The 25,390-nt window shown below is 39.6% G+C and overlaps 1 protein-coding gene across 1 annotated transcript in view; it reads right to left on the bottom strand.

Moving 5' to 3' along the window:
- Positions 1–25,390, bottom strand: part of ank2a (ankyrin 2a, neuronal) — a 60,014-nt gene that overhangs the window by 23,179 nt on the left and 11,445 nt on the right. Inside the window, exons 2-36 of the mRNA XM_063883722.1 lie at positions 22,292–22,393; positions 17,251–17,349; positions 16,060–16,158; positions 15,840–15,938; positions 15,570–15,755; positions 14,131–14,229; positions 13,640–13,738; positions 13,390–13,488; positions 13,035–13,232; positions 12,719–12,817; positions 12,516–12,614; positions 12,276–12,374; positions 11,871–12,068; positions 11,682–11,780; positions 11,337–11,435; positions 11,000–11,197; positions 10,686–10,784; positions 10,135–10,233; positions 9,916–10,014; positions 9,708–9,806; positions 9,509–9,581; positions 8,705–8,831; positions 8,441–8,519; positions 8,192–8,295; positions 6,581–6,805; positions 6,339–6,437; positions 5,708–5,862; positions 5,162–5,373; positions 4,863–5,070; positions 4,482–4,578; positions 3,931–4,159; positions 3,631–3,756; positions 3,365–3,487; positions 3,225–3,257; positions 3,106–3,127 (exon numbers count right to left, since the gene is read on the bottom strand). Of these exons, the coding sequence (XP_063739792.1) occupies positions 3,106–3,127; positions 3,225–3,257; positions 3,365–3,487; positions 3,631–3,756; positions 3,931–4,159; positions 4,482–4,578; positions 4,863–5,070; positions 5,162–5,373; positions 5,708–5,862; positions 6,339–6,437; positions 6,581–6,805; positions 8,192–8,295; positions 8,441–8,519; positions 8,705–8,831; positions 9,509–9,581; positions 9,708–9,806; positions 9,916–10,014; positions 10,135–10,233; positions 10,686–10,784; positions 11,000–11,197; positions 11,337–11,435; positions 11,682–11,780; positions 11,871–12,068; positions 12,276–12,374; positions 12,516–12,614; positions 12,719–12,817; positions 13,035–13,232; positions 13,390–13,488; positions 13,640–13,738; positions 14,131–14,229; positions 15,570–15,755; positions 15,840–15,938; positions 16,060–16,158; positions 17,251–17,349; positions 22,292–22,393 (4,279 nt within the window). The remainder of the gene's footprint in view (positions 1–3,105; positions 3,128–3,224; positions 3,258–3,364; positions 3,488–3,630; positions 3,757–3,930; positions 4,160–4,481; positions 4,579–4,862; positions 5,071–5,161; positions 5,374–5,707; positions 5,863–6,338; positions 6,438–6,580; positions 6,806–8,191; positions 8,296–8,440; positions 8,520–8,704; positions 8,832–9,508; positions 9,582–9,707; positions 9,807–9,915; positions 10,015–10,134; positions 10,234–10,685; positions 10,785–10,999; positions 11,198–11,336; positions 11,436–11,681; positions 11,781–11,870; positions 12,069–12,275; positions 12,375–12,515; positions 12,615–12,718; positions 12,818–13,034; positions 13,233–13,389; positions 13,489–13,639; positions 13,739–14,130; positions 14,230–15,569; positions 15,756–15,839; positions 15,939–16,059; positions 16,159–17,250; positions 17,350–22,291; positions 22,394–25,390) is intronic.

The following is a 25,390-nucleotide window of genomic DNA, read 5'->3' as shown; positions in this document are numbered from 1 at the left end:
TGGTATATCGTCCAGGCCAGTTTCACACTTCTTGACCTCACTCTGGGGATCGAAGATGGAGAGGATCTTAGTTTGGAATTGTGATTTTGGCTCCTGTGTAGCACCTTGTTCAGTTGTGCATATCCCTACAGAATCTTCTGATTCAGACATTGATGTTGAAATGCAAGAAGCCTCAACTTTGTGTTCAAGTAGCCCTACTTTAGTCATTGAGGAATCACTCCCAGTCTGGAATGTTTTCATCACCTCCTTCACAGACATGGTCTCCTCCTTTGACAGCTCTTGTGCGTCTCTCTTCGGGCTAAGGCTTGAATCTTCACATTGAATTGTATCAGAAAAATGTACAGTCTTTTCATAACAAGCACTATCAGAAATCACATTTTCATTAGAGTTGTCTCTTAGTAGGCTTACAGGTTCATCATCTGTCTCTTGGGAAGTTGTGAGGATTTGAGTTTTGGTTTGTGATTTTGGCTCCTCCATTGGTATTTCTTCTGTCCTCTGTATCTGATCCAAATCTTCAGATTCAGATATCAATGTTGAAATGCAAGAAGAGGCCATTACTTTATGCTCAAAAAGGCCAGCTTTATTTTTTGAAGGGTCCTGTCCAGTCTGAAATGCGCTCATCAGTTCCTTGACAGACATTGTCTCCTGTAATCTCTCTGTCTGAGATCTAGGCGATTTAGGGGACATTGGAACTTTCGGAAGTTCCGGCACGTCTGCCTTTTTCTTTGTTGTGTCAATTGGAGATGTTGCCAGAGGAATTGGTTCCTGAGAATTTTGTTGCACTTTCTCATCTCCAGATCTTTTCTGTAAAGCTTTAACTCTGTCCTGTATTGATCCTATAGATGTCTCAACCACTAAAGGAGAAGCTGGAGGATCCATAACTGTGGTGGATACAAGGGCACTCTCCTTAAGAATAACGTCGCCATCTAAAGACTCATCAGAGCTCATCCTTTCCATCTCACCCTCAGAGCTGCTGCATCCAGAACGCTGTCTGTCTCTAAGTTTCTTCTTATAGGTTTCTTGATATCTGGAGGCCGCCGTTTGCCATCACGGTCTTTAATAACCTGTTCAAATCTATCTCCGACAAGATCTTCTTGAGAACTAAATGTCACTACAGGTCTCTGTTCCATGTACTGGTCCATGTCGATGCTGAGGCTTGAGACCAAAGCTGTCATGTCTCTGACCTCTGTGGCAGTCCTACTTGTCTTCCCGTCAATGCAAACCTCCTGTAAGAGTGGTTCCACATCAGGGGGATACTTCATTTGAACAGTCTTAGTCCCACTGATTGAACCCCTTTTCTCTTTTTGAGCATTATCTTGTTGAACTTCATGTCTACTATCGTTAAGGCCACCTTTTTGAATCCCTCCAACCTTTTCCAGCTTCTCTTCGGACAAAATAGAAAAAGGCTCTTTTTCCTCCAACCCTCTAGCTCCAGCTCTCTCCTCATACACCAAGTGCTCCATTTGCTCTGCAGTCAAATTAGCAGACATTTTGATTTCCGATATTTCCGAGAGAAGGTCTGGGCTTGCAAGGGTTGCAGGGTCAAGAGGTTGGTTAGTTCTCAGGGAGAATGTCTCAGTTGATTCAGACTCATCATCTTCAGTTTAAAAGTTCCATGACCAAAAAGGGTAAAGAACATAAGGGACAAATGAAGTGGGAAAGAGAGACATCAGAAAATTGTGATCAAGACAATTCCATCAAAAATCCATCTTCAGTTCACAAAGTAAAGAGAGAAATGACAGGGCAGAGGAAACGGAAGTCTAAAAAAAAAAGGTCAAAAAGAAGATGACAAAGGTGTCCAGATGACTTTGAAGAAGAGAAGAGCAGCAACAGCATAAGCAAAGCCAGGAGGAGTAAAAAATAGGCAGGTAGAAAATGGCAGAGAATAATATATACTAAATTTGTTTGACTACATATTCAGGAAGTAACAAAAAGAAAACAAAAAGAACCACAGGGACATCTAAAGATACAGCAAAGGAAATGGAAGAAAGGGTAACAGACAAACAAAACTTCTCAAGATTGTAACTGACATGAAGAATCATGTCTGCCTACAAATCAAAGCTTAAAAACATAGAATAACATGATTAACTCATAATACTGATCATAATAGCATTTTAAGAGAAGGTCTGAAGTGAGTATTTATTAATAATACTGTAGCTGGATCTGTGCATGTTTTTGTAAGTAATGTAAAGTGATGTATCACTTACTTTATGGCATATTTATTAATATTTCTGTAAAATCTAATATCATGTCAAGATAAAAATGTGTAAGTTATAGTTTCTTTGTTTTATGAACAATGTTATTTTGAATTTGATTAAAGTAATACCCAAAAAATGAATGAAAACAACACGTTGCTAAAAGAGAATCGTGACATTGAAAGAAAAAAAGAATGAAATGGCCAAGATAATAAGGAAATTGTGATAATAACACAAAAAATCACAAAAAAAACCAAAACAAAACACACCTTAAAATCATTAAGTAATATTTGGTCAAAATAATACTTTTAGAATATTAACACCAAACATATTCAGTTATATTATATGAGCTTCTTTCACTAGAGTTTTGAAGCAAATTGATGGGATTTGAGCAAAAATAGTATTGTTTTGACCTTAACTTATGATTAATAAAAACATAAAATCAAACAATAAATGTTAATGGGTAGGAAAAGTCAGTGGGGTTTGGAGTGAGGGGAATGCAGAGTACATCAGCCATAGCATAGCTGTCAGTAACATACATGTTACTAATCAGAGTGTTAGTAGAGCAAAATAGGACAGCAGGGTTAATTGAAAATGGAAATTAACATTGACAATCATCTCTAAGCACATACAGAAGTTCTTATTTCTAAACAAACACTTTGTTGTCTTAAGCATGTGACAAGATTCCAATTAATATTGTTTGAAACTGGAAAAATAAATACACAATATTGATTTATGTATAAAACATATACTGGAACCCTCGGTATGAAAACCAGCCATTAAAAAATAGACTGTAAAATGTGTCAGATGCATAAACCTTAATCTGAAATATTTTTGTAATTAACACCACACAATTCTAAAGATGTTTAAACACTCTAAGACAAACACAAAACAACAAAGTCCAGCTTACATTTTTTATCACTCCTTTCACTCTGCAAAAAAGTGAAAAAGAAGGTGTAGTTAGCTAAGACCTTTTCATCATATTATTGTTTTTTTGTTGTAGAACAGTATCAACTAAACGCTATTTACCTCGTCATCCGCATCTTGGTCGGAATCAGACTCCTGAAGTGAAGAATAAAACAGGGAGGAAGCAGACAATGGAGTTACTGCAACAAAAAATAACTTAAGTCTTTTTATTTAAATTCAAACTGTGAATTATTCAAACCAACCTTTGAGTATGTTGGGAGAGTGATGTTAAGGTTGCAGATAGCAGTGTGGTTAAGAGTACGATATGTGCGCGGTTCCTTGGTGAAGGACAAGCGACCGCATGGCTCCTGAGCAGTGTCCCTGATCTGTCCATTGATTAAACAAGAATGTAGTCAATTACAAACATACATGCATACATTTTCATAAATACAGTATATATATTTTATCTCCAAATGTTTGTGTATAGTAGTAGACATTTCAAACATGTTAATCCAATGTGGAGTCATACTTTGATGAAAAGGGCCAGTCTGTTTTCTTTGAAAGCGAAGAAGCTGAACACATGGTGTTGTCCACTCTTGGTAAGAGGCACCAGGTTTCCAAAGCAGTCAGCAAATATGGGTTTTCCCTCTAGCACCTGTGGTAGGATATGAGAGCTGTGTCATTGATACAAGTAAACCATTTACAATATACCTCTGACATGCGGGTTCCTTGGATTATTTCAGCATCTCTCTCATCTCATCTCACTAAGTTTAACAATTTCCCCAAACGTTTCCCCTTTTTGTCTTAGTTCTACATCATCATACTGCACCTCAACATCTCGGCTACGGGCAACTTCAGTGAAGTTCTCTTGCTGCTCAAGGGTCTTGTCCATTTTGTCGTCTGTCATGCAGAAACAGCGCAGGCGGGCCTCGATAGGGTCCAGTGTCTTAGCAAAAATGACAAACTTTGCCATGTATGGAACACAGATGATCTCTCTGTACAGCTGTGAGCCAAAGCTAACAGACTCCTGGATCTGTCTGCAGTCTATTAGCCAGAACCTAGGAACATGAGGTACACATTTGATCAAATCACTTACAAAAAACCTGTGGAGTACATCAGATCAAAACCTGTGGAGTACATTATCTTTCTGATGTAATTAACAACAAAAACTAGATGTCGTTCCAAGACTTGAAATGCAAGTTCAACTTGCCTGGCTCTTTCCACTTAGAGCTGTATTTACATTTGAATAATTTGTATCTGTATGTTTGTATCTTGTGAAGATGACTGGATCATTTAATATAAAGTTGGTTACAAGAAACCTCAAAGTTTTTAGTGTAAAGGACACTTGACCTCCACATTAAAAACGTAAGAAGAGTTTACCTCGCTGACACATTTGTGGTGAAGGACACACATTGGTTAACAAAGGTGAGAGGTGTGGAGCCCGTGATGTCTTCCCATTGAGCAGGAGTGGTCCCACCTGAAACAAAGACACATATTTATTGCCCAACATGTTAACGCTGTTGTCATATTTGATTTACAGAAGATTTGAAGAAAAGACCAAATTAGGATAAAATGTCTTGGTCCAAGCATGCATTGAGCAAACAAATTGAAATCTTGTATGACATTGTATTAGAAGACATACATCACAGAAGGGACATTTTGAATATGTATTTTGATGACCCTTCCACAGTGGTGGGAGCTCATAATGCGCAGTGTCGTGTTATTGTTTGCTGATGTTGATGGATTAATCCCCACACATACCTGTAATGCTGCAAAGCAAACGTAAAGTAGGGATCTCCCCACTGTATACTCCGCTTTGGCCGTCACTATTGGAGCTCTTTGGAATAGGGATTGTCATTGTGATTGGTTTGTGGAACTTTCTCCTTCGTGGCTCCAATGTCACAATTGAGCTGAAAGTGGCTTTGTTACCAAGAATCTTTCGCACCACCTCAACATCAATGGGTTGAGCCTAGGAGAGGGTAAAACATTTATAAAAGTAACTATAATGGATGCCTTAGCTTCAAACATCGGTGTCTGGTCAATAAATGCACTTTACATACCTGAAGCCCGACTCTGATCTTTTTGGTGAGTGCTCCTTCAGGGAAGACAGCTTGGACTTGTGGCACAAGAGTGCTACTGAGGACCCCGCCCTCTGGTCCAATCAAATGACTGTCCTGCTTTATCCGTGACACCACCGCAAAATACTGTGGGAAATCTCGGGTGATGATACGGCAGATTCTTTTCTTTTCAAGTTCCTCAGGGGAATCAAGTTCTGTGAAGATTAGGATTATTTAGTATAAATAAACTATGAGCAGTCAATATAAGTATGTGAGGTATAGAGAATAACACATCATGTTTAAGCTCATTTCAGTTTCTCTTTCATTTACTACGTCCTCTACTTTTTGTTTTCCATTATTATTCCAGCAATGTAATCAAAATGACGATGCTGTCCTACTTCATGACTCTACTGTGATGATAGTGTGGCCTAAAGTTTCTGTGTTTTGAGGATTTCATGTATTTGTTTACATCATAAATGCTGTAATAGAAGATATCAACCCCATTAACAACCCTTGGTTTGCATTACAGTCTAGTTTAAGATCCCTTACTTTCATCCATGCCATTTAGTATTTGGTTCAGTTCCTCTTCAGTAAAATCACAGTGGTGTTCCCTCCAGCTCTCCCCTGTCTCACTCCTAAGGATCACTAGCTCTCTCTCTGTTCCCCGCAGAGCTGCAAAATGGGGGATCTCCACGATCACAGGTCTAAAGGGTGAAGGTAAAGTCAAACACAAATGGGACTTAAACATACCTTTGTGGTAACATTTTGACAGAGTTGGCTTTATCAAAGATAATATCATGCTAAGGTCGATTTATGCAAAAAAAGTAACAGAAAAAGAAAGTTTTATCAACAGAAAGAAAAAAAAAGATAAAACAGTGGACTTAAAAACATCAGGTGCATTTCATGCCTGGTAAAACATTCTCATGAAATAAAAAGTCATTTAAAAAATATGTCAACACAACAAGACGTAAAAGGAGAATAATCCAAGTAGGAACAAGCCTGGAGATTGGTACTATACACTGAGGAAGGATTTGGAATAACGCAACAGCAAACTCAAACAATTGGGTGACATAAAATGATAATATCATGGAAAACTCAAAAAGGTGGACACGGAGGAAAAATATGGGTGAATATGTGACCATTTCCAGGATGGTAGGGTGTCCCCTAACCATGGTCCTACCCGAGGAACTTGGTTCCTGGAGGACCCAGCTGCAGGATGCGGCTGACCAAGCTCTCACCCTCATTTAGAGGGGGCGGAGCTGTGGGAAGGTGGAGCTTACTGATCCATAGGCAGCACAGAGGGGGAATGAAGAAGAAAATATGAACACACCACACAAGAGTGTCAACACACTCACACAAGCAAGTAGTCTCATACAAACTCTAACACAAAACATGTTAACTCACACATTCAAACAAACATACCCCAAGAACTGGGCTCCAGTAGGCCCCACTTCAATGATGCGACCAGCCAGCCCCTCACCCTCCACCATTGGGGGCATAGAGGCCAGGCGGTGTCTCTTCACCAGCCTGCATGTCACTCGCGTGGGTGCAGAACACTTTCTTGGTGGCACAATGATTCGAAGGCCATTGTGACGGCAACCTCGCATGGCCCCGCCCCTGGCATCGACCATGAAGCTGACAAGGAAGCTGAAGAAAAGGATCCAGCAAGAAAACATTTTTTAAGATTGGTTGTTTATCAATGCAATACTTCAGGCACAGATCCAAAATCTGTTGACTACCGGTCTCCATGCAGTCAAAGCAACTGACATTCCAGGAAAACTTTTCATGACACCATTCAGTACTTACATTTCAAAAAGTACATCGTAGCAGATAATATTTCATTTTTGCTTTTTCTCTTTGCAGTTTTATTCCATTCTAAAAGGAATTTGCAAGCCAGGCGAAAAAAGAGGAGGGCATTGAATAAGATTCTTTTTGGATCTTATTTGTCAAGGAGCAAATAATAATAATATCTTCAGGCAAACAAGAGCTTACAGTTATAATAAAGGTTTCTGTATCAAACATGGTAACACACATTCAAGTTTATAGTCAAACTGCAAGAAGTTGTTACTCTTCTGTTTGAGTAACATTTGCTGCTTTAGGAAATAACTGACAAGGAAGAAATGGGCTTGGAGTTTTGGGACAGGCAGGGTATGGGCATCAGAAGACATTACTGACTTAAAACCTTTCATTGGATTGGTTGACAATAAGAATACAGTAATATCAGCATTATTATTTATATTATTATTATTTATTCATATCAAATTATATCCAGCTGTCATAAGCGCTCCACTATGCAATGTTATTCTCAACATGAAATGCTGCCTTATTAGGCAAAAACTATACAAAGCATATTAGGAATAGCGATTTCTCGGGTGATCGAGATTAAAGAAATCCAATCTGAATCAAGGCTAATAAACTTGGTTTGAAAATCACCTAGATTACGTAATTTCCCTGTGGGATTAATACAATATTTTTGATTGAATGATTGATTGAAAAACAAAACCTGAACCCTGGAAATGCAAAGACATGCATTAAAAAATCATGCACACATAGAAGATGGGAATAAAACTATCATTTAAAGGTGAATGAAAAAAAGGAGGGCCAGGGAAGAGTAGCCAAATTAAAGAATAAAAAGTATCACCTGCTGTTGTCATGGTCTAGGCACGGAGAAGAATGGCTAGAAGCAGAATACAACAACAAACATACACATACAATCACAAACAACACCAAGACAAGAGAGTGCACAGAGGGAACCAAACAACACACACAAAGAGAAAAAGAGAATAAAGAATAAGTAAAGTGAGAAAAAACCTAACCAGAGATGGAAAAAGACACAGGAGCAAAGACAAAAGAATGAAAACAGAGTATAACACACAGATGTGAAGGACCGTAAAAATGTGAGGAAAAATTAAATTGATTCAGAGGTGATTGATACACTCCTGATAGTGAACGAAAGCATGTATGTAAAATAAACAAACATATTTGGTGTCACTCACACCTGGGAAGTTCCTGAATGTTGGTGTGTGCGCATACCCAGAGTGTAGCAGACTGGAGGACAGCACCACATTATCAAGGTGCTCAGCCCCCCAGCTCAGACGGAACGACTCCTTATCGTGCTCTCTGGATAGGGCTGAAACCTGCAGACAGATAAGCAGCCATTTGGAGTAACGAAAAACAAAGTATTTTCAAGAACTCTAAACTAAGGATACCATAAGAAATGTTATCTTAGAAATCTGAAACAACACAATGACAAAATACACTTTATGTATGCTTTGCCCTTACCTGGTGGCTTGTCAGCATGTCTTCGATGAGAACTCCCTCTCTCTGATGGAAACTCTGGTGAATGGGAGTAAGTTGCGGCCTGTCGGAAAACCAGGTTGGATTTTTTAATTGAATGTTTTTGTTTGTTGTATACAGTATGTACATGCACGTCCTGGCAGGTTGGTCAACAGCAGTGGATGACGGTAGGAGTGATGGGTCATAACCTGGATCTATTCAGATTTGAGTATTGTTTTTAAGTGTGAGTATGTATGTGTTGTTAGGTACCTGTCCAGGTTGTGACTAATGTCGCTGAAGCTGTCCAGGTAGTGTCCTGGCAGAGAGTCATCACCCAGCTCTCTGAGATCCTCCGCTCTCAGATACTCTCCTCCATCACCTGTCATAGTGTCCTCACCTGGTAAAACAAATATTCGCAATTTAAATTAGAGATGACATCTTATAAGAAACTTTGCAACATACTAAGTACATTTTTTACGTTGAGATAATTTATCCTTGCTTATATTTACTTTTTAAAAGATTTCCTAATTACCTAAACAATACCTAATATACTTGCATGAGAATAGCCAGCGTCGCTGTTGGGATGATATCCAGCCCATCACATTTCATGCAGTTACTTTCCAACATGGCATCAAAAACGTTTTTTTCATGTAAAATCAGTGAAATAAATTCCAACATAACTCAGCTATTAAGTGTACATACTATCTAGAGGAGGAAAATGAATTTGGAGTAAAAGGCTGGAGCAGAATCCTTGAATATATTGTTTAAGCAACAAGTACATTTATGTCGACCATAATGATCACACAAAGACAAAAAAAACCAAACAGATAAAGTCCACACCAAACCAAAGGAGCAGGGCAAAAATGTTGTTAAAGCTTCCAGCTCTACAGATATCTCAGATAATGGGTGGTCTTCCAGCCTGAAAGCTATGAAACGTAGAGCCCTACAACCTACAGCTGGAAAACAACATCCCCTACAACGCAAAGCTCTTCGTTGCTATGGAACACAGGGTAAGAGAGCACTTTTTTCTTGCACTTTTTAATTCGTATTGTTTCTTTGTTTAAAGTAACTCACCTTCTTCATCAGACACATCAAGGATTTCCGTCATTGTCTCAGGAACATTGAGCTTGTGTTTTTCTGTGACTGACTGATCGATACCAATTGACAATCAGAAAAACAAGGAAACAGAGGAAGGTTAGCTGGGTTTTCTTGAATATTTCTAAAAGAATTGACTGGTTCCAGATCTGTAGTCTCAAAGGCAGTACAAGCTTACCGTTGTGGTAGTGATGACCTCCTCAGTGACGACTTTTAGTGTGTCCACTACAGAGATGTAACCCAGACGTCTGGCAATCGTCAGAGCAGTGTTTCCGTTCTAACAGAAAGACAAATATAGTGTTAATCAGAGTATAAATAGAGTGATACCTTTTAACAAATGTTGCTAATTGATGAAAAGATATGAAATCCTTTTTTTTTTTTCTTACCACTGTTGTAGCATTGGGCTTGGCGCCTTGTTGTAGCAACATGTTGATAATGTGTGTATTCCCTTGTTGTGCTGCCTGATGAAGAGGTGTGTATCCATTCTATAAAGAGAAAAATCACTGTTAATACTAAATAAAAACACTGACTGTGTTATGCTTTGTGCTTATTTTTTCCAATTTGATCGGCACATCTTCATTTTAAGTTTGACACTTGAATTGTACCTTGGTTTTGGCGTTGACACTGGCTCCTTGTTGTAACAGGAAGTTCACCATCTTTGCATTTCCATAGTGACAAGCAACTATCAGAGGGGTATATCCAAGCTAAATAAATAGTAGAGAGATAGTACAGAGGATGAGATGTAGTATAGAGAAAAACATGTTATATCCAAATTGATCTACTTTGTTTTTTTTGTGGAGAAGCTTTGTATTGCAACAAAGGGTCATATACAGTATATATAAAGCACCCTGAATGATGTAGACATACAGCATGCTTAAGGATTGCTATGCTTCCCCAAAGCCAGCAGGTGGCAGATATGCTACATGTGTATATGTGATTTGTAATTGGTAGAGAGGCTATTCACATTTAAAAGCAGTACATTCACACAGCATCAGTGGTGAAAGCACTTTCAATATGCAACTTAAAAGTCCCTGGAGAATTACATGACAACATAACATAACTTCTCATTCTTGTCTCCACATCATTAGTGACATGTGTTTGTCTGTTTATGCCTTTGCGTGTGTTTCTGTGTACAGTCATGAGTGTGTTTTTGTACCTTAGTTTGTTGATCCAAGTTGGCATCGTGTTTGGCCAGTACTTCTGCTGCACTGACCCGGTCTTCTTGGGCTGCGAGATGCAGAGACGTCAGTCCGGTCTGTGACAACAACAAGGCAAAGCGTTGCCTTAGTGTAACAATACAGAAAAACTTGAAATACGTAAGAATTGTTGCAACATTAAGGACATATAATTATATGTCCTCTGAACAAATGAGAACTAAAAGGGGCTACCCTTCATAATAGATGTAGTGTCTAATCAAAATCTAAACGAGGGTCTAACAGAAGTATCAAAGTGTGTCTGTGTTTGTGTGACCTTGTTGGCTGTGTTGACGTGAGCTCCTTTGCCCAGCAGCAGGCTGGCCATCTCAGCATGTCCTTCCTGGGCTGCCAGGTGTAGCGGGCTGACTCCCTGCTTGGTCAGAACGTTGGTCTCTGCTTCATACTGCAGCAGTGCTAAAGCAATTTTTGTCTGGTTCTTTTTGGCAGCAATATGGAGAGGAGTGTAGCCGTTCTGGAAAGAGAGCAAAGTGATCAATTACATGGATTACAACACATCTCTATGAACTATATATATAAACGGCAACAAGATAATGTTTAACATATTGTGAAAGGTGTCCAAAATAATGCTTGTTTAAAATCGTTTGTCTAACCTTTGCAGTAGTGTGAGGTGATGCTCCTTTCTCCAGCAGCAGCAGAGCTACATCTTGGTTGTCATAATGAGCTGACACATGTAGAGGAGTCAGTCCATTCTGTAGGAGAAAGAATTGGATTAAATGATTGATGTTTGTGAAATGGATCAGTGTATATTCATGATTTCATTCTTTTTCATCTCCCTACTCCTTTTCTTCTTATTCGAAAACATAAATTCATAGTTGGTGCAGTGTGTCGGTCTCACTGAAATGAATAACTTTGGCCTCTTAGACCATGTGTTTGCATCTGAATCTTTTTTTTCTATTCAAATAATTATGGACAACTAATCCTGATCTTTGGTTCACCTTGCCAGCATCATCAGGGAGAGCTTTGCGTTGAAGGAGAAGTTTTGCTACATCGAGGCTCCCATACTTAGCTGCTACATGTAACGGAGTGAATCCTTTCTGTTGAGGGAAAAGGGAAAGGTAGTTTTAAAACTGCATGTCCAAACTGTGGATGTCAAACTTGCGCATCAGCTTTGATCCTCTGCTCACCTTTGTGCCCAGTGAATGTGAGGCTCCTGCCTCCAGAAGCACGGCAGCTGTCTCCTCCTGGCCCTCCCTGGCTGAAATATGGAGGGGAGTGTAGCCGTTGGTGGTGGCAGCATCTGGATGAGCCATGTGCTGCAGCAGAAGCTGGACAATGTCAGTTTTCCCCAAACGGGACGATATGTGGAGGGGAGTCTGGTTCTCCTGTATATGATGGATGAAAAGGCACAGAGAAAGGTAGAGACAATTGTTTTAGAAAAGATAAACACACATCATCCAGAGTTGAGGCAGGCGACATGACCCATGAGTATATGTACTGAATGCAACTCAGTGGAAGAAATATTGCTTACACATGATAGACGGATACAGTAGAAACAGGGATTAACTCTGATGGTTCCAAAGCTGACTCACCCTTGCTATGGCATCCACCAACGCTCCATTCCTCAGCAAACAGCGAACCACTTCCATCTGACCTGCTCGCGCTGCCATGTGGAGAGCTGTCTCGCCACGCTGATTTGCACAGACAGTATATTTACTGTATGAGATGCTTTGCCGACTGAAACCCCCACTGAATAAACTATTTATATTATGCTATATCTATTTTTGACTACTGATTACAGACAGTTGAACACACTATTTTTCAGAACTCACAATGTTACGGACGTCAGGAGATGCCCCATTCTGAAGTAGAAGTAAAACAATGTTGAGGTGGCCCATGAAAGCAGCTACATGGATGGGAGTCAGTCCAGACTAGAGAAAGAGAGAGACAGTGATATGGCAGGAAGATGAGCATACAGAAAATGTGTTCTGTATTTAAAGCTGCTATTTTGAAAAAATCCTAAAAAGTATCTCACCTCAGTAATGGCCTGAATGGAGGCTCCATATTTGACCAACAGTTCCATCACCTTCACCCTGTTCTTCTTACAAGCAATGTGGAGAGGAGTGAAACCATTCTGGTAGACAGAGCAAAAGAGAAATGAGGAGTTGGACATTTAGTTTCATTATATTTGATTCCTGCAGGTAATTTGGCTCTCCTCAGGGCCATTTACATTGTAAGTTATAACATAGTAATATCTGTATATCGGAGAATAATCTCATAATTGACAGTAAAAATCTTTTCACTAGTTTTGTACTGTATATGCACAGTTGTTATTTCCTGTTAATCCCTACCAGTGCTCGAATATTGGGATTTGCTTTCTTGTCCAACAGAAGTTTGGTGACTCTGTAGTGGCCGCAGTGAGCTGCAACATGCAACGCTGTTAGGTAGTCCAGTGTGACATCATCAACAGGTGCCTTGTACTGTAGCAGGAGTTTAACACACTCCAAGTGGTCTCCCTGGGCTGACATGTGTAGTGGGGACAGTCCGTTCTGTGTGAGCACAAAGGTAGTAGATGCAAAAGATCAGAAAAAGCAGTAAACTTGAACAAAAACAGGAGAAGGTTTTCAATTGAAATACTCTAATTGAAAAATTACACTTTCATATTATGGGTCATGCTGAACGATTAATTGTCCGGCCATAAAGTACCTTGGTTCTGGCTAAGATGGGAGCTCCTCTCTCCAGCAAAATTTCTACTGCTGGGTCATGTCCACTCCTGGCTGCACAGTGCAGGGGGGTCAGCCCATCCTGTGAGAAATTCGCGAAGGCAAGGTCTCAAATAATTAATGCAGTTTGTGTGTTTTAACAAAAAGAGAGGCAATTGACAAATGTTTAAGGAGCAACTAGGAAGGGGCTGCAGAAATAAGAACATTTAATAAAAGCTGGTGTCCAGTCTCACCCTGGTTTTGGCATCTATCTGACTCCCACGGTCCAACAGCAGGGCCACCATGTTGGTGTTGCCCCTCTTGGAGGCCACATGGAGAGGTGTTATTCCATTCTGACAAGGCAGGTAAAAAAAGAAAGTTAACTTTAGCTGAATAAATATTAAATTCACATAGTGAAGTATCATTTATATCCAATTCAATTGTCTGTTTCTGAGTTGAGGTTAATAGTAGTCAGTTACATCACATATTAACCAACTGCATCTAAAGGAAGTTAAACTAACTTCATGAGCCAATTTCAAGAAATCAATGCAGCTGGCAACAGGCAAAAACAAATGCAATCTTTGACAGGCTAAGGAAAAATGCAGTTAAAAAAGCATTCAAGATTAAAAGGGAGCATTATATGACTTATGTTAGACTATAAACATTATGCTCTGCAAGCCTCAAAGAAAAACACGAACGTCAAGTTTAATAGACAGCAGAACAGAAAGTGCAAATGGGGAGATACCCTGGCTGTGAAGTCCACAGCAGCTCCTCTGTTCAGCAACAGGGTGGAGACATTCACGTTACCATAATGAGCCGCGATGTGCAGAGGGGTAAACCCGCTCTGTTTGAGACAGACAAGGAGAGAGGAAAGGAGGACAGAGTGAGAGGGAAAAGAAACAGTCGTTGAGAAAATGTAAAAAAAAGTAGCAAAAGCAAAGTTTTAAATAAGAAAAGAGAAAGAAAGAATAAATCAGAGCAAGAAAGAAAGTATAAAAGAAAGAAAGTGATTTTAAGAAAGCAAGAAAAATCTGAAAGCAAGAATGATCAGATTTTTCTAAAAATAATCTGATTTGAGCAGTATTACAATAAGGTAGCATGCTGAAAAAGAACTACACACATTGCTGTAAGAAGAAGAAGAAGTATACAAAACTGGCATGCCTGAAAATAGCTCAGTCCATACATAATGCATGCAAAAACCCTGTAAATCAACCATGCTTGCTGAAAAAAGGAAATGGTGAAGAAATCAAAGCACTTAGATTGTTTGGGAAACCAAGGTTCCAACGTAAAGACATTAAAAATCAAAGCTTAAATACACCATTCAACTATGCGCTATGTGTATCTGCTTGCACGGACAAATGGACATTTATATATAAGCCATATATATAAATATCAACTGTGCACAGTTGCAGGTGTTGTCACTCCTTACCTTCCCATTCTGATAGACATGATGCAATTTAAAAAACAGAGTTAACTTAAAAATCAGTAACGTGTTTCAGACAGGAATAACAATGCTATCAACGTGCTATAAAGTACACATGCTGAACGCTATACAGAGATAAAGCAGTAAATAAAAAGGGATACATGATTACAAAAGTGTTTCAAATTATTAAGAGCTAATACATTTTTAAGAAATAAATAATCTGTCATTAAAATGTAATAAACTAACATTCCTTGGAATCTATTATACAACACAATGCCTTTTGTTTCAGCCATGCAGGAATGTGAAGTACAGCTGCATGCATTCATAATAATGGTGCACAGGTCCTAGTTGTATGAGGAAAAGATGAAAACAAAAAAAGCTGAAAGGGATTTGAGGAATCTGTATACCTCTGTGGTTCTATTGACCATCATCTGGTTAGGACGCATTGAGAAAGGATAGGAATAGGATGTATGGTTGTTAGGAAAGGGGGCTTATCACAAAAAACACAGGGTAAATTCAACACACACAAAGAAAACAAAAAGGCACATTTGTGTACCAACAAACCATTCTGAGAGAGGCTCTGTACATTAATATAATCAAATTCAGTTATAAAAGTCAGATGAATTATTAAACCATTTTTCTTTCTAGTCCTTCTTCCCTCTCTTATTTTGTAATCGGAGACGGATTTATGTTCTGTTCTGACATTTCACATAGACCCTCCTTCTTCCTCCATTAGATTCTTCCTCGTCGTTTTTCCTCACCTTAGATTGGACGTCGGCGTTGTGGTCGTTCTGCAGCAGCAGTGCGGCAGACTTTGTGTCGTCTTTGCGGGCTGCTATATGCAGGGCAGGGAGACGGACCTTACCCTTGGTGTCATGCTCCAACAACAGGGAGACCACAGAGTTGTGGCCCTGCTGGAGAGCGATGGCCAGTGGAGTGAAACCATCCTGGAGGAGAAGACAAGACTAATCAAGAACGGTTAATGCAATGAATTTCAATAGAAGAAAAGGGAAATAGGGCCATTCATTTACCTCAGTTGCAATGCTTTGGTTCCCTTCATTTTCCAACATGTACCGCACCACCTCCAAGTGATTCTCCTGGGCTGCCATGTAGAGTGGAGTGAATCCATTCTGTAGAGGCAAATGCATACAGTCCATACATGCACATAAATGTAGTAATGTAAGATCATATTCATGGTATTGGTGAAACACACTTTCCCTCACAGCTTTTGATCATTAGAAAGCTTCTCACCTGTGACTGAGAGTTGACATCTGCTCCTCTCTTCACCAGTAGTCTGACTACTTCTTTTTGTCCGGCCAATGCAGCGATATGCAGGGCAGTGTTTCCTTTCTGCAGAGAAAAAAAAGGGTAATAGCCACCAGCCAAGTGTGCATCCTGTGTGGGCATAGACACTTCAAAGATTACAGCTACTTTAAAGTGATGTAGTACACATTTGAGATTGTCACCTCTATTAATATTCCGCCCTTAAAAAACTAATTATTCACATTCTAAATATTCCAATGACTTGACCTTAGCTCTGTTAATATTATCAAAGGCTAAATTAATTTCGATCCAAGGTCATTGAAAGGAGGATGATCGTTTGGCGGCTGTTTACTGTTGCTAGCTGTGAAATCACTGACACATTAGACCTCCAGAGAGTCACATGAGGAAGAGCTTGCCAAGAAGCTTACCATCACAATTATCCTTGTGCATCCTTCCCATAAATGTGGAATATTGAATAATGCTACTTCTTTCAGAGCTTAACACTTAATACATCAGATTTTAAAGCTGAGTTACACTTACTATGATGCCCACGTCTATATTGCATTACATTGTTATAGGTAAATGCACATTTCATGCTTGTATTTATAAGCACATATGAATATTCATAATTCTTTATAACAACAATCACAACACATTACAAAGCATTTTATTTGGAGTTATATGGTCAAGTAACATACAAAATGATCTATACTGTGGTATGATTATTGTTATTATGTGTTACAACAAGTGTGAAATTAAAATAAATGTAAAGAAGGAATCCAGAAATAAAATTCATGTTAGACTAGTTGGAGGAGCTGTTATTGGGAATATATAAATTACAAACACGAGACTTTCTTCCTCATAAATCACCCTTAGGTCCAACACCACTGCTGCCATTTAGTTTTCAGAGTTCAAGAGAGAGGCAGTAATTGACTTAGTACTTTACAACTGATACCACTACATATTACTTACATCCATGGGGTACATGTCCTATCCATCAACTCCTTCTTTCTCTTTCTGTCAGCTATCACTTTCTCCCCCCACCTCTCCCCTTTCTTTTTTCCGCGTCGTCACCCATGTCAGGCTGAAGATCAAACTGTGATATATTTTTATCTACATGTAGGAAGCCGGTAGGATACAACAACTATCAACTAACATAGTCATATTTTGTGCATGTACCTTGGTGGGAGAGTCAACAGGTGCTCCTCTTTCCAACAGTTCCTCAACTAAATCCTTGTGTCCTTCCTTTGCCGCCAGATGTAGTGCGTTGAGACCATTCTAGGGGGGGAAAAAATTAACATAGGACTTCAAGAAAACACCTGTCAATGAATGATAGTGAATAACGGAGTGGTGCTCATGGAATTGCATTACAAATCTGCATACTTTGTGAAGCCTACAGTGTAATGTCACGTTTCTGTCTTGTGCTTGATAATTGTATTACTGTGTCAATATTTCTGTTCTGTATCACTTAAAAACATGGCAAATTTTTCCCTCATGCAGGTTCGATGTGAGCATCACATTCAAGGCCTCTGATTCATCAACCAGAGCTACAAGATAGGAGCAGCAGAGCAGGAGAATAGAGTAAAACATGTTCACACTGACACACAATCTCATCTTCAAAACGTATCAATACATACAACACACAGGCTTAAACATATTTTTCTGAGAAAGACATGTGAAAACACTCAGAAGATGATTCACCTCATCCTCATCTTCTTCCATTCTGCGCTGTGTCTCTCCGAAACTAAGAGAGGCTTTTAAACCGATCGTTTTTTATCCTTCAGGTTTCCTTTCGTCGAAGAAATTTCTTTGTGTCTTTCTTTCCTTTCTGTTCCCTTCGTAAGTCTTTCTTCACTGTTTTCTATGTATCGCCTGCTTAATGGGGCTTTAAGCTGGATTGTTTTTGAAGTGATGGAGCTTTGACCATCAACAGCGGTCCTCTTCCCCCCTGGTTTGAATCCAAGCTTCTGGCTCTGTCTGCCTTCTTCTCCACGGCAGGCTCTATCAGTAGATTACTAGATGGGTAACAGAGAAAAACTATGGCTCCTGACTCTGAAAGCTCTTCCTGGCACTGATGTGAAAGAGGAGCTGTTATGTTGCTTAAACCACTACCATTGCCTCCTTCCTCCTCTTTGCACACGTACAACACATGCACACACCCAAACTACGCACACACTCATATGCTCAGACACATTCTATCTCTCTCTGAGTTGCCAAATGCCAAACAACCAAATGGGTGTCAGGTTTCTGCATAGTCATAGAGGATATGTTTGACACCACACACACACACACACACACACACACACACACACACACACACACACACACACACACACACACACACACACACACACACACACACACACACACACACACACACACACACACACACACACACACACACGGATACTCATATTAAGAAGCTGCTAAAAATGTCAACCTTTAAAAGAGAAAAAGAAGAGGGCATTCCTCTGAGGTCAAAGTACCTAAGTGAATGTCTGGTTAAGTTTGTAATAGATATATGGATACATTTTAAAACTCCCAAAAACCAAACTTTTTTAAAATGTATGATTATAAATAACAGCGAGAAGCAGCAAATAATCAAATTAGAAGAACAAAAATTATATCCTACCAGAGCAATTAAATGTAAAAGTAAATGTTTTGAAATTGTTGTGAAAATCATCCTCATCATCATCATCATCATCATCATCATCATCATCATCATCATCAACATCCCGTCCCCCACATATCATCCGGTGATGGGTGTGGTCATACTGAGCAGCGGGCGCTTGTCATATTCCCTCTGAGAGTTTTTCGTCAGGTTATTGAGATAGCAATGCGGATGCCTCTAATGTCATTTCTTCAGTAGATCATAAATAATATTATGCCGTCCCTCAGTCAATTTTCACTGTGGTTCCAACAGGCGCAAGATCAAACAACTTAAAATGTGAGACTAGACGCTCTGTGCAGCAGTAAAGCTCGCAGAGGGTCGAAGTTTGGCTCCAGCCGTCAGTTCTGACTCCCTGACACAGCAAGAATGATGTAATCTTATTATAGGGTTTCAATCACATTTTACCATTATGTATTCCAACGGAGAGACAAGTAAAACCCACAAAAGACACACACACACACACACACACACACACACACACACACACACACACACACACACACACACACACACACACACACACACACACACACACACACACACACACACACACACACACACACACACACACACACACACACACACACACACACTCTGTCACACACACACTCCATCACACAGACTGATCTAAATCTCCTTTCCCTCTGAGCTGTAAGTGAAAGCTTCATTTAGCTAATGGACGTCCAGCCCAACACAGTGATCCCCGGCATTATGTAGTGCTTTCTGGCAGGAGTGGAACCGTTGAGCTTCGTCAAACGCATATTGATATTTACAACCCTATGACCTTTGACCTTTTTTTATAATCACACAAAAATGGCCACGTTTATTTGGTTTTGTTTCATAGGCCAATAGGTCAGAGGGGATGACGGTAGAGAAAAAAGAGGAAATAATGTAAATGCGTGCAGATTAAAGAGTAATATCACTCACCAAGGATTAACATTAGGGTAGATTAGAGAAGAAGCTTGGCCTTTAATTGTGAGGACATGGAAATGAAACAGCTCACACACACATGCACACACAGGAATGACAGAGTTGTATGGAACAAAAACTCTCACACATACAGACGATTTACAAAAACAATAGATATTATATAATAAACATGTTTGAAATATTCACAACCTTTCGCTGGCTTGAAACAGCGAGTTAGATTTATCAGTCAGGAAGGCTTTTTATTTAACTCACTCACTCACTGCAGTAGTTTAACTTCGGACTTGGCAGACAGGGAAAGTATCTATTTTTCTCTCTCTCTGTGTCCCTAACTTGGACAGCTCTCTTCTCTTGGCATCCTCCTCTGGCCCTGGCCACCCTGTCGCTGTTTTCTAGGATCTGACGCATAAGTGAGCAATGCACACAACGCCAAGGGCAACACACATGAATCCTGTATGGCGTTCCAGCGTATCCCACTTTCTTTGAGTTTTACTAAAGTCCAGACATGATATTACTATTGATCTATTCTGATTTACTACTTTGATACAAACACATGAGGTTCCATATTCTAAAGTCATAGCATATTAATTGATTGTTACATTTAAGATTTATATAATTAATGTTGTAGCTCTAAGCCCCAACTTTGCTGACAGTACTTTTATAGATAATGGTTCAGTAATTGTATAGAGTGCGTTTCCACATGACTCTGATCCACTCATTTGCTTGAGAGCAATTCTGATGCTCATCGCTGTTAATATGATACTTTAGAATCATCATCTAGGCCTCCCATTACTAACGTTGTTGTGGAAATTGGTATCTCCTTGATATATCATTAAGGTTAAAATGCCATAAAATCTGGGGGAAATGTTATTACCACTATCAGGATGCTCATAACACTGTGGGGAGAAACCACCCCTGAGCTGCCATCAACACCAAATATTCATCTGGTTATCATGAAAAAAACAGAAATAAGAACACTCATTCAGCTTCACCAGAGTAACATTAACTTCAACTGTTTTAAATCAAGCCTTGACAGCAGATCAAGAACCAAGAGTGACCATGATAACATTAAAACAGTTGTTTGACAGTATATTAGACAACAGGTAATCAGATCCAGATTCCATGAACAACACACTAGGGGAGGGATTCAAGCACTGGACTTGTAAGAATGCGTGTGTGTGTGTGTGTGTGTGTGTGTGTGTGTGTGTGTGTGTGTGTGTGTGTGTGTGTGTGTGTGTGTGTGTGTGTGTGTGTGTGTGTGTGTGTGTGTGTGTCTTTAAGCTTATGCATGCATATAAGCATGTCAGAAACAGTTTGTTTAAATTAGTGAAATTGGCCAATTGACAAGAAAATTAAGTTCAGTATTATGTGTATGCGCAAGCTTTAAATGTAAGGTCAATAAAGCATGTAGATGTTGTGTATCAGAAACACAAGGGCATTTAGGAGAATGTCACTTGCATTTTTGGGCCCTTGATAAGGGCTCAAATGTGATCATCTGACCCCTCACAGACACTATGAAGGGCAGGGCTCTCCTGTTGCAGGGAGGGTCCTCTGTGTGTGTGTGTGTGTGTGTGTGTGTGTGTGTGTGTGTGTGTGTGTGTGTGTGTGTGTGTGTGTGTGTGTGTGTGTGTGTGTGTGTGTGTGTGTGTGTGTGCGTGTGTGTGCTACAGAGAGAGAGAGAGATAAAGAGACAGAGAGAGAGAGAAGTTGTTAAATCACAGCAATGAACATGGCTTTGTTTTGTTTTGGTGCACGAAACAAAACCCATGGTGCCCATGACAACAATTACTGCTATAAATGGGAGGATGCTAATTCCTGTCTGCCAACCAATAACAGACCAGTGTATAAATAATTGCTATCAAAAAACACTCACACAAACACACACACTGAAATACTGAAGGCACACTCCACGTGCTGCTTTAAGCTACCTTGTGACTTCTGTAAATCACATTGACATGGACATGGACAGGGCAGGTGGGGTGTACAGATATGTAGGGGGAGGTATTTTGCACCCTTTTAAATCCCTCCTGCTCAGTGGAATGTGGGCGAGGGTCGGTGGGAGCAGCTGTCAGAGTAGGCCCGTCAAATAGAGCTGAGACTCGTGGGCAGAATGGGTGTGGTGGAAGGGAGTAGTAGTTGCTGTGGGGGGGATTACGAACTATTGAGGGCAGCCTAGCAGTTAAAAGAATGTACTGACCTAGCTCTGTTGTGTGATGCTACTGTGACACAACATAGGATAGGTTAGACCATCAGGTCTGAACGACAGGCCACTTAACAGCTTTGAGCTACATCATCAGAGTGACAGCAGCATTTGCTGTGTTACTGTGCTCAATAGACCACTAAACAGCACATTTCAGAATGCATGATTAATGTGCCAAATGTAGCTGTAATTGTAATTCAGAACACTGTCAATAATGTAAAAAAAATAATTATGAAAATTGTCAATACAATTATCATGAAATAAGCACAATTATAACTGTTTGTCCTTAAGGTTAAAGGCTTAATACTTAATCCATCCATGACTTTGTGACCCCACAAGGTCCTCTAATGCATTTTGTTGCTCAAAGCACATTCAACATCAAACAGAGTTCTGTTTCAGAGACAGACCAAACGTTTTCTTACCTGGTTACAGGTGCTAATGTCTACTCCATTTTTCAGGAAGTCAAGGACTTTGTCAATGTTTCCCGCTCTGGCAGCCCTCAGGAAACTGGTGTTACTGTCGGACTGGAGAGATGAAAACAGAAATTTAGTACATAACATTAGAACAGAATTACAAGCTTGAGGTGTAACATTAATGAACTAACATTAAGGGTTATTTTCACAGTTTGGTATTGTGTTTCTCTTTACATACACTTGAGTATTGAATACTTCATTTCAATCTAAAAAGATATAGGATCTTGCCCTTGCTATGCATGATGGAGTGTATTTGATATAAAATACTAGGAAGTAGGACTTTCTGCTTACATCCAAATTTCTCTGAGTATGCTTTTCTAAATTTAACCACCAGACATTAAAGCTGCACAAGCAGCTGCAACACACATATACACACACATATATATGTTTTGCTGCATTTATGTGGATGCACCCACTGAATTTTAGATTAACCTTAGTATGAAAGCTGACATGCTGACAGTAACAGTGTAGTGAGATCACCAAATAACATTTATAACCACAGAAGTAATCAAATAGATGAATTGAAATACATTTTAAAAACTCAAGTAGGAAAAGTGATTAGTTATCTGTGGATAAATCAATATGAACTCATAATCAAAATGTACAATGGTTATTATTAATACAATTTTAGTACACAAATGTCACAAAACTTTGCAAAGGACTTCTCACTCTATTGATTTACAGTGTTGACAAGGTTTACATTCTAGGGATAAGACTGTAGCGTGTCAATCAAACACCACCGGGTGTTAACTTGTAAGGTCAGCACAATCAAACTCTTCATCAGATGCCTGCAATGAGGCCACACCCCTGCAGAGGATCAAGGGTCAGACTCTTCACAATGACGCCAACATACACAAGCTCACACACAGCTACAAATGCTCCCGTCAGCGAAGGGATTAATACAACATGCTTTGTTGAACACTTCCTCAGTGTAACAGAAAACTTGAAAGCTGATTTCTCTCTCCACCTCTTACCATTGAATCATCAACTTCAGATCCAGAATCATTGTTTCCGTAGTAATCAGTTTGATGGTTAAAATCGTTGTCACTCCCAGTGGTCTTCAAAATTGTATCTGATCCACAGGCCTTACATGTTGCTGCGTTGCCCATGGTAACAATCCAAATCGGTTTAAAACTTCCAAGTGATAAACCAAAAACTGTGGCCTTTCTTCACTCCCTTCGCTCACTGTATGGTCCAATCTTTGTAGCTTCTCCCTTTGCGACCTCAGGTAAAAGCCTCTCCTGCCCACTTCTTAGCCACATCAATCAATCTTACAACCCATTAAATCTGTCCATGTCTTCTGCCAAATCTCACTTACCTTCCTATTACCAACAGTCTTTCCCCTCTCTGTGCTCTTTTATCCCTTAACCCTGTAAAAGCTCTTCTTGCATACCTCTGCTCTAGTGTGTGGACTGAGTCTAACCAAGGCCCTATCTTGCCCACTATTCCTCCAGCTCTCCCTTGATCCTTGCTGTCTCCCGCCTTAGCTACTTTTACAATTCCAGACCTTCTTTCCAGTGTAGACCACAACCCCTTGCTGTGTACCCTGGGTGGGGTGCATGACAGCTGGTCTTGGGTCAGGCTGGAGACCCCTTGGGCTGCGATGCTCTCCAGGAATGCCAAGGGTCATAATGGAGTGACAAAAGTTGAGCCTGAACACAGTTGTAAGATCAGATCACACAGACCACTCAAATTATTTTTCACTATGACGGGAATGTATAAAATGTAGGATATGCAGACACAGTTCAGAAACACTTGAAACCTTTTACTCATGTGCATGAGGCTTTATGAACACATGCCTTTAAGGCTATAGTTGCAGAATATTCTAGATGCTGGTTTATATTTTGGATAATACATTTGTAAGTCTCTTCAGAATATAAATACAAATGCACAGTATAATAGACTTGCAAACATGTATGTCTGTAAAGTCTGCAGCTAATGACCTAGTAGAGATTAGGTGTTCCTGTAATGCACAGACTTGGACACCGTACAGTGTGTAATCCAGCATCCTCTATTACATGACTGACTGCAGATCAAACCCTGTACAGATACAGAGATTACAGCTGGTTTTCAATCAATCCAATCTCAGTTTGAATGTGTGTGTTCAGAGAAATAATAAAGACCGCAAAAGCGGATGTGGCAGTCATTAGAAACTGCATTTACAGTATGTGTACACTAATGGTTTCTTTACCACTTTCATGGTCGTTGTAATTACCCCAAAAACACACAGAACACATTCTCAAAATAATACAAATAACCAAAAAATAATAATTGACTCATCAAACCATTCATCCATTCCTTATTTTTCTCCTCCTTCATTAACTTCACATAATAACCAACATATTATTTTGTCTTCAAAATGACCAGAAGGTTGCTCCGAACAAGGTCATAGTGACCACTTCACTGAGCGAGAGCCTTTTCTCACATCTGTCATCTACTCCACATCAAAACACATCAACTGGGCAGCAACCACAGCACAATGTATGATCAACCACATACATATCTGAGCAACCAGTCCAACCCACTCTCACACACAATGTCCTATGAAAGTATATTAATAAGTAAAAAAAGAACATGGGTAGTTAAATGTTAGGAAGAACATAAACTTGACACAATTTCATTTTGTCAGAGAATTAAGTGCGTTTTACCTGCTTCCTTCGCTCGGCTCTCTCACGATGCCGTTTTCTCCTCTCCCTGGCTTTCTGTAGAGCTCTGTACTCTGGATTTGCCTCAAGCTCGCGAGCTTTCTTCAGGTGGGCCGCAGCATGGGCCATGATTAATAAACCTTTCTACTTTTTTCTCTCTCAAAATAATGTTTCACTTTGTTGACTTTCAGTGGAATATTTAGTACCACATATACACTTAACCTTTGTAGACAGCAAAAAGCAGTTTTACTAAAAAGTTGTTTACAAAATGCTGTGTAAAAACTGTGCCAATTTAGATGAAAAGGAAGAGTATCTGTATATCAATGTTACAAATTGAACAGAAACCCACCTATAAATTAAATACTAAATACCTACTAAATTCCTCAAATGAAAAAAAAAAGTT

The sequence above is a fragment of the Eleginops maclovinus genome, chromosome 5, assembly GCF_036324505.1.
Source record: "Eleginops maclovinus isolate JMC-PN-2008 ecotype Puerto Natales chromosome 5, JC_Emac_rtc_rv5, whole genome shotgun sequence".
NCBI classification, from domain to species: Eukaryota; Metazoa; Chordata; class Actinopteri; order Perciformes; family Eleginopidae; genus Eleginops; species Eleginops maclovinus.
Note: the sequence above shows the minus strand (reverse complement) of the source record. Positions and strands in the feature narration are given on the sequence as shown.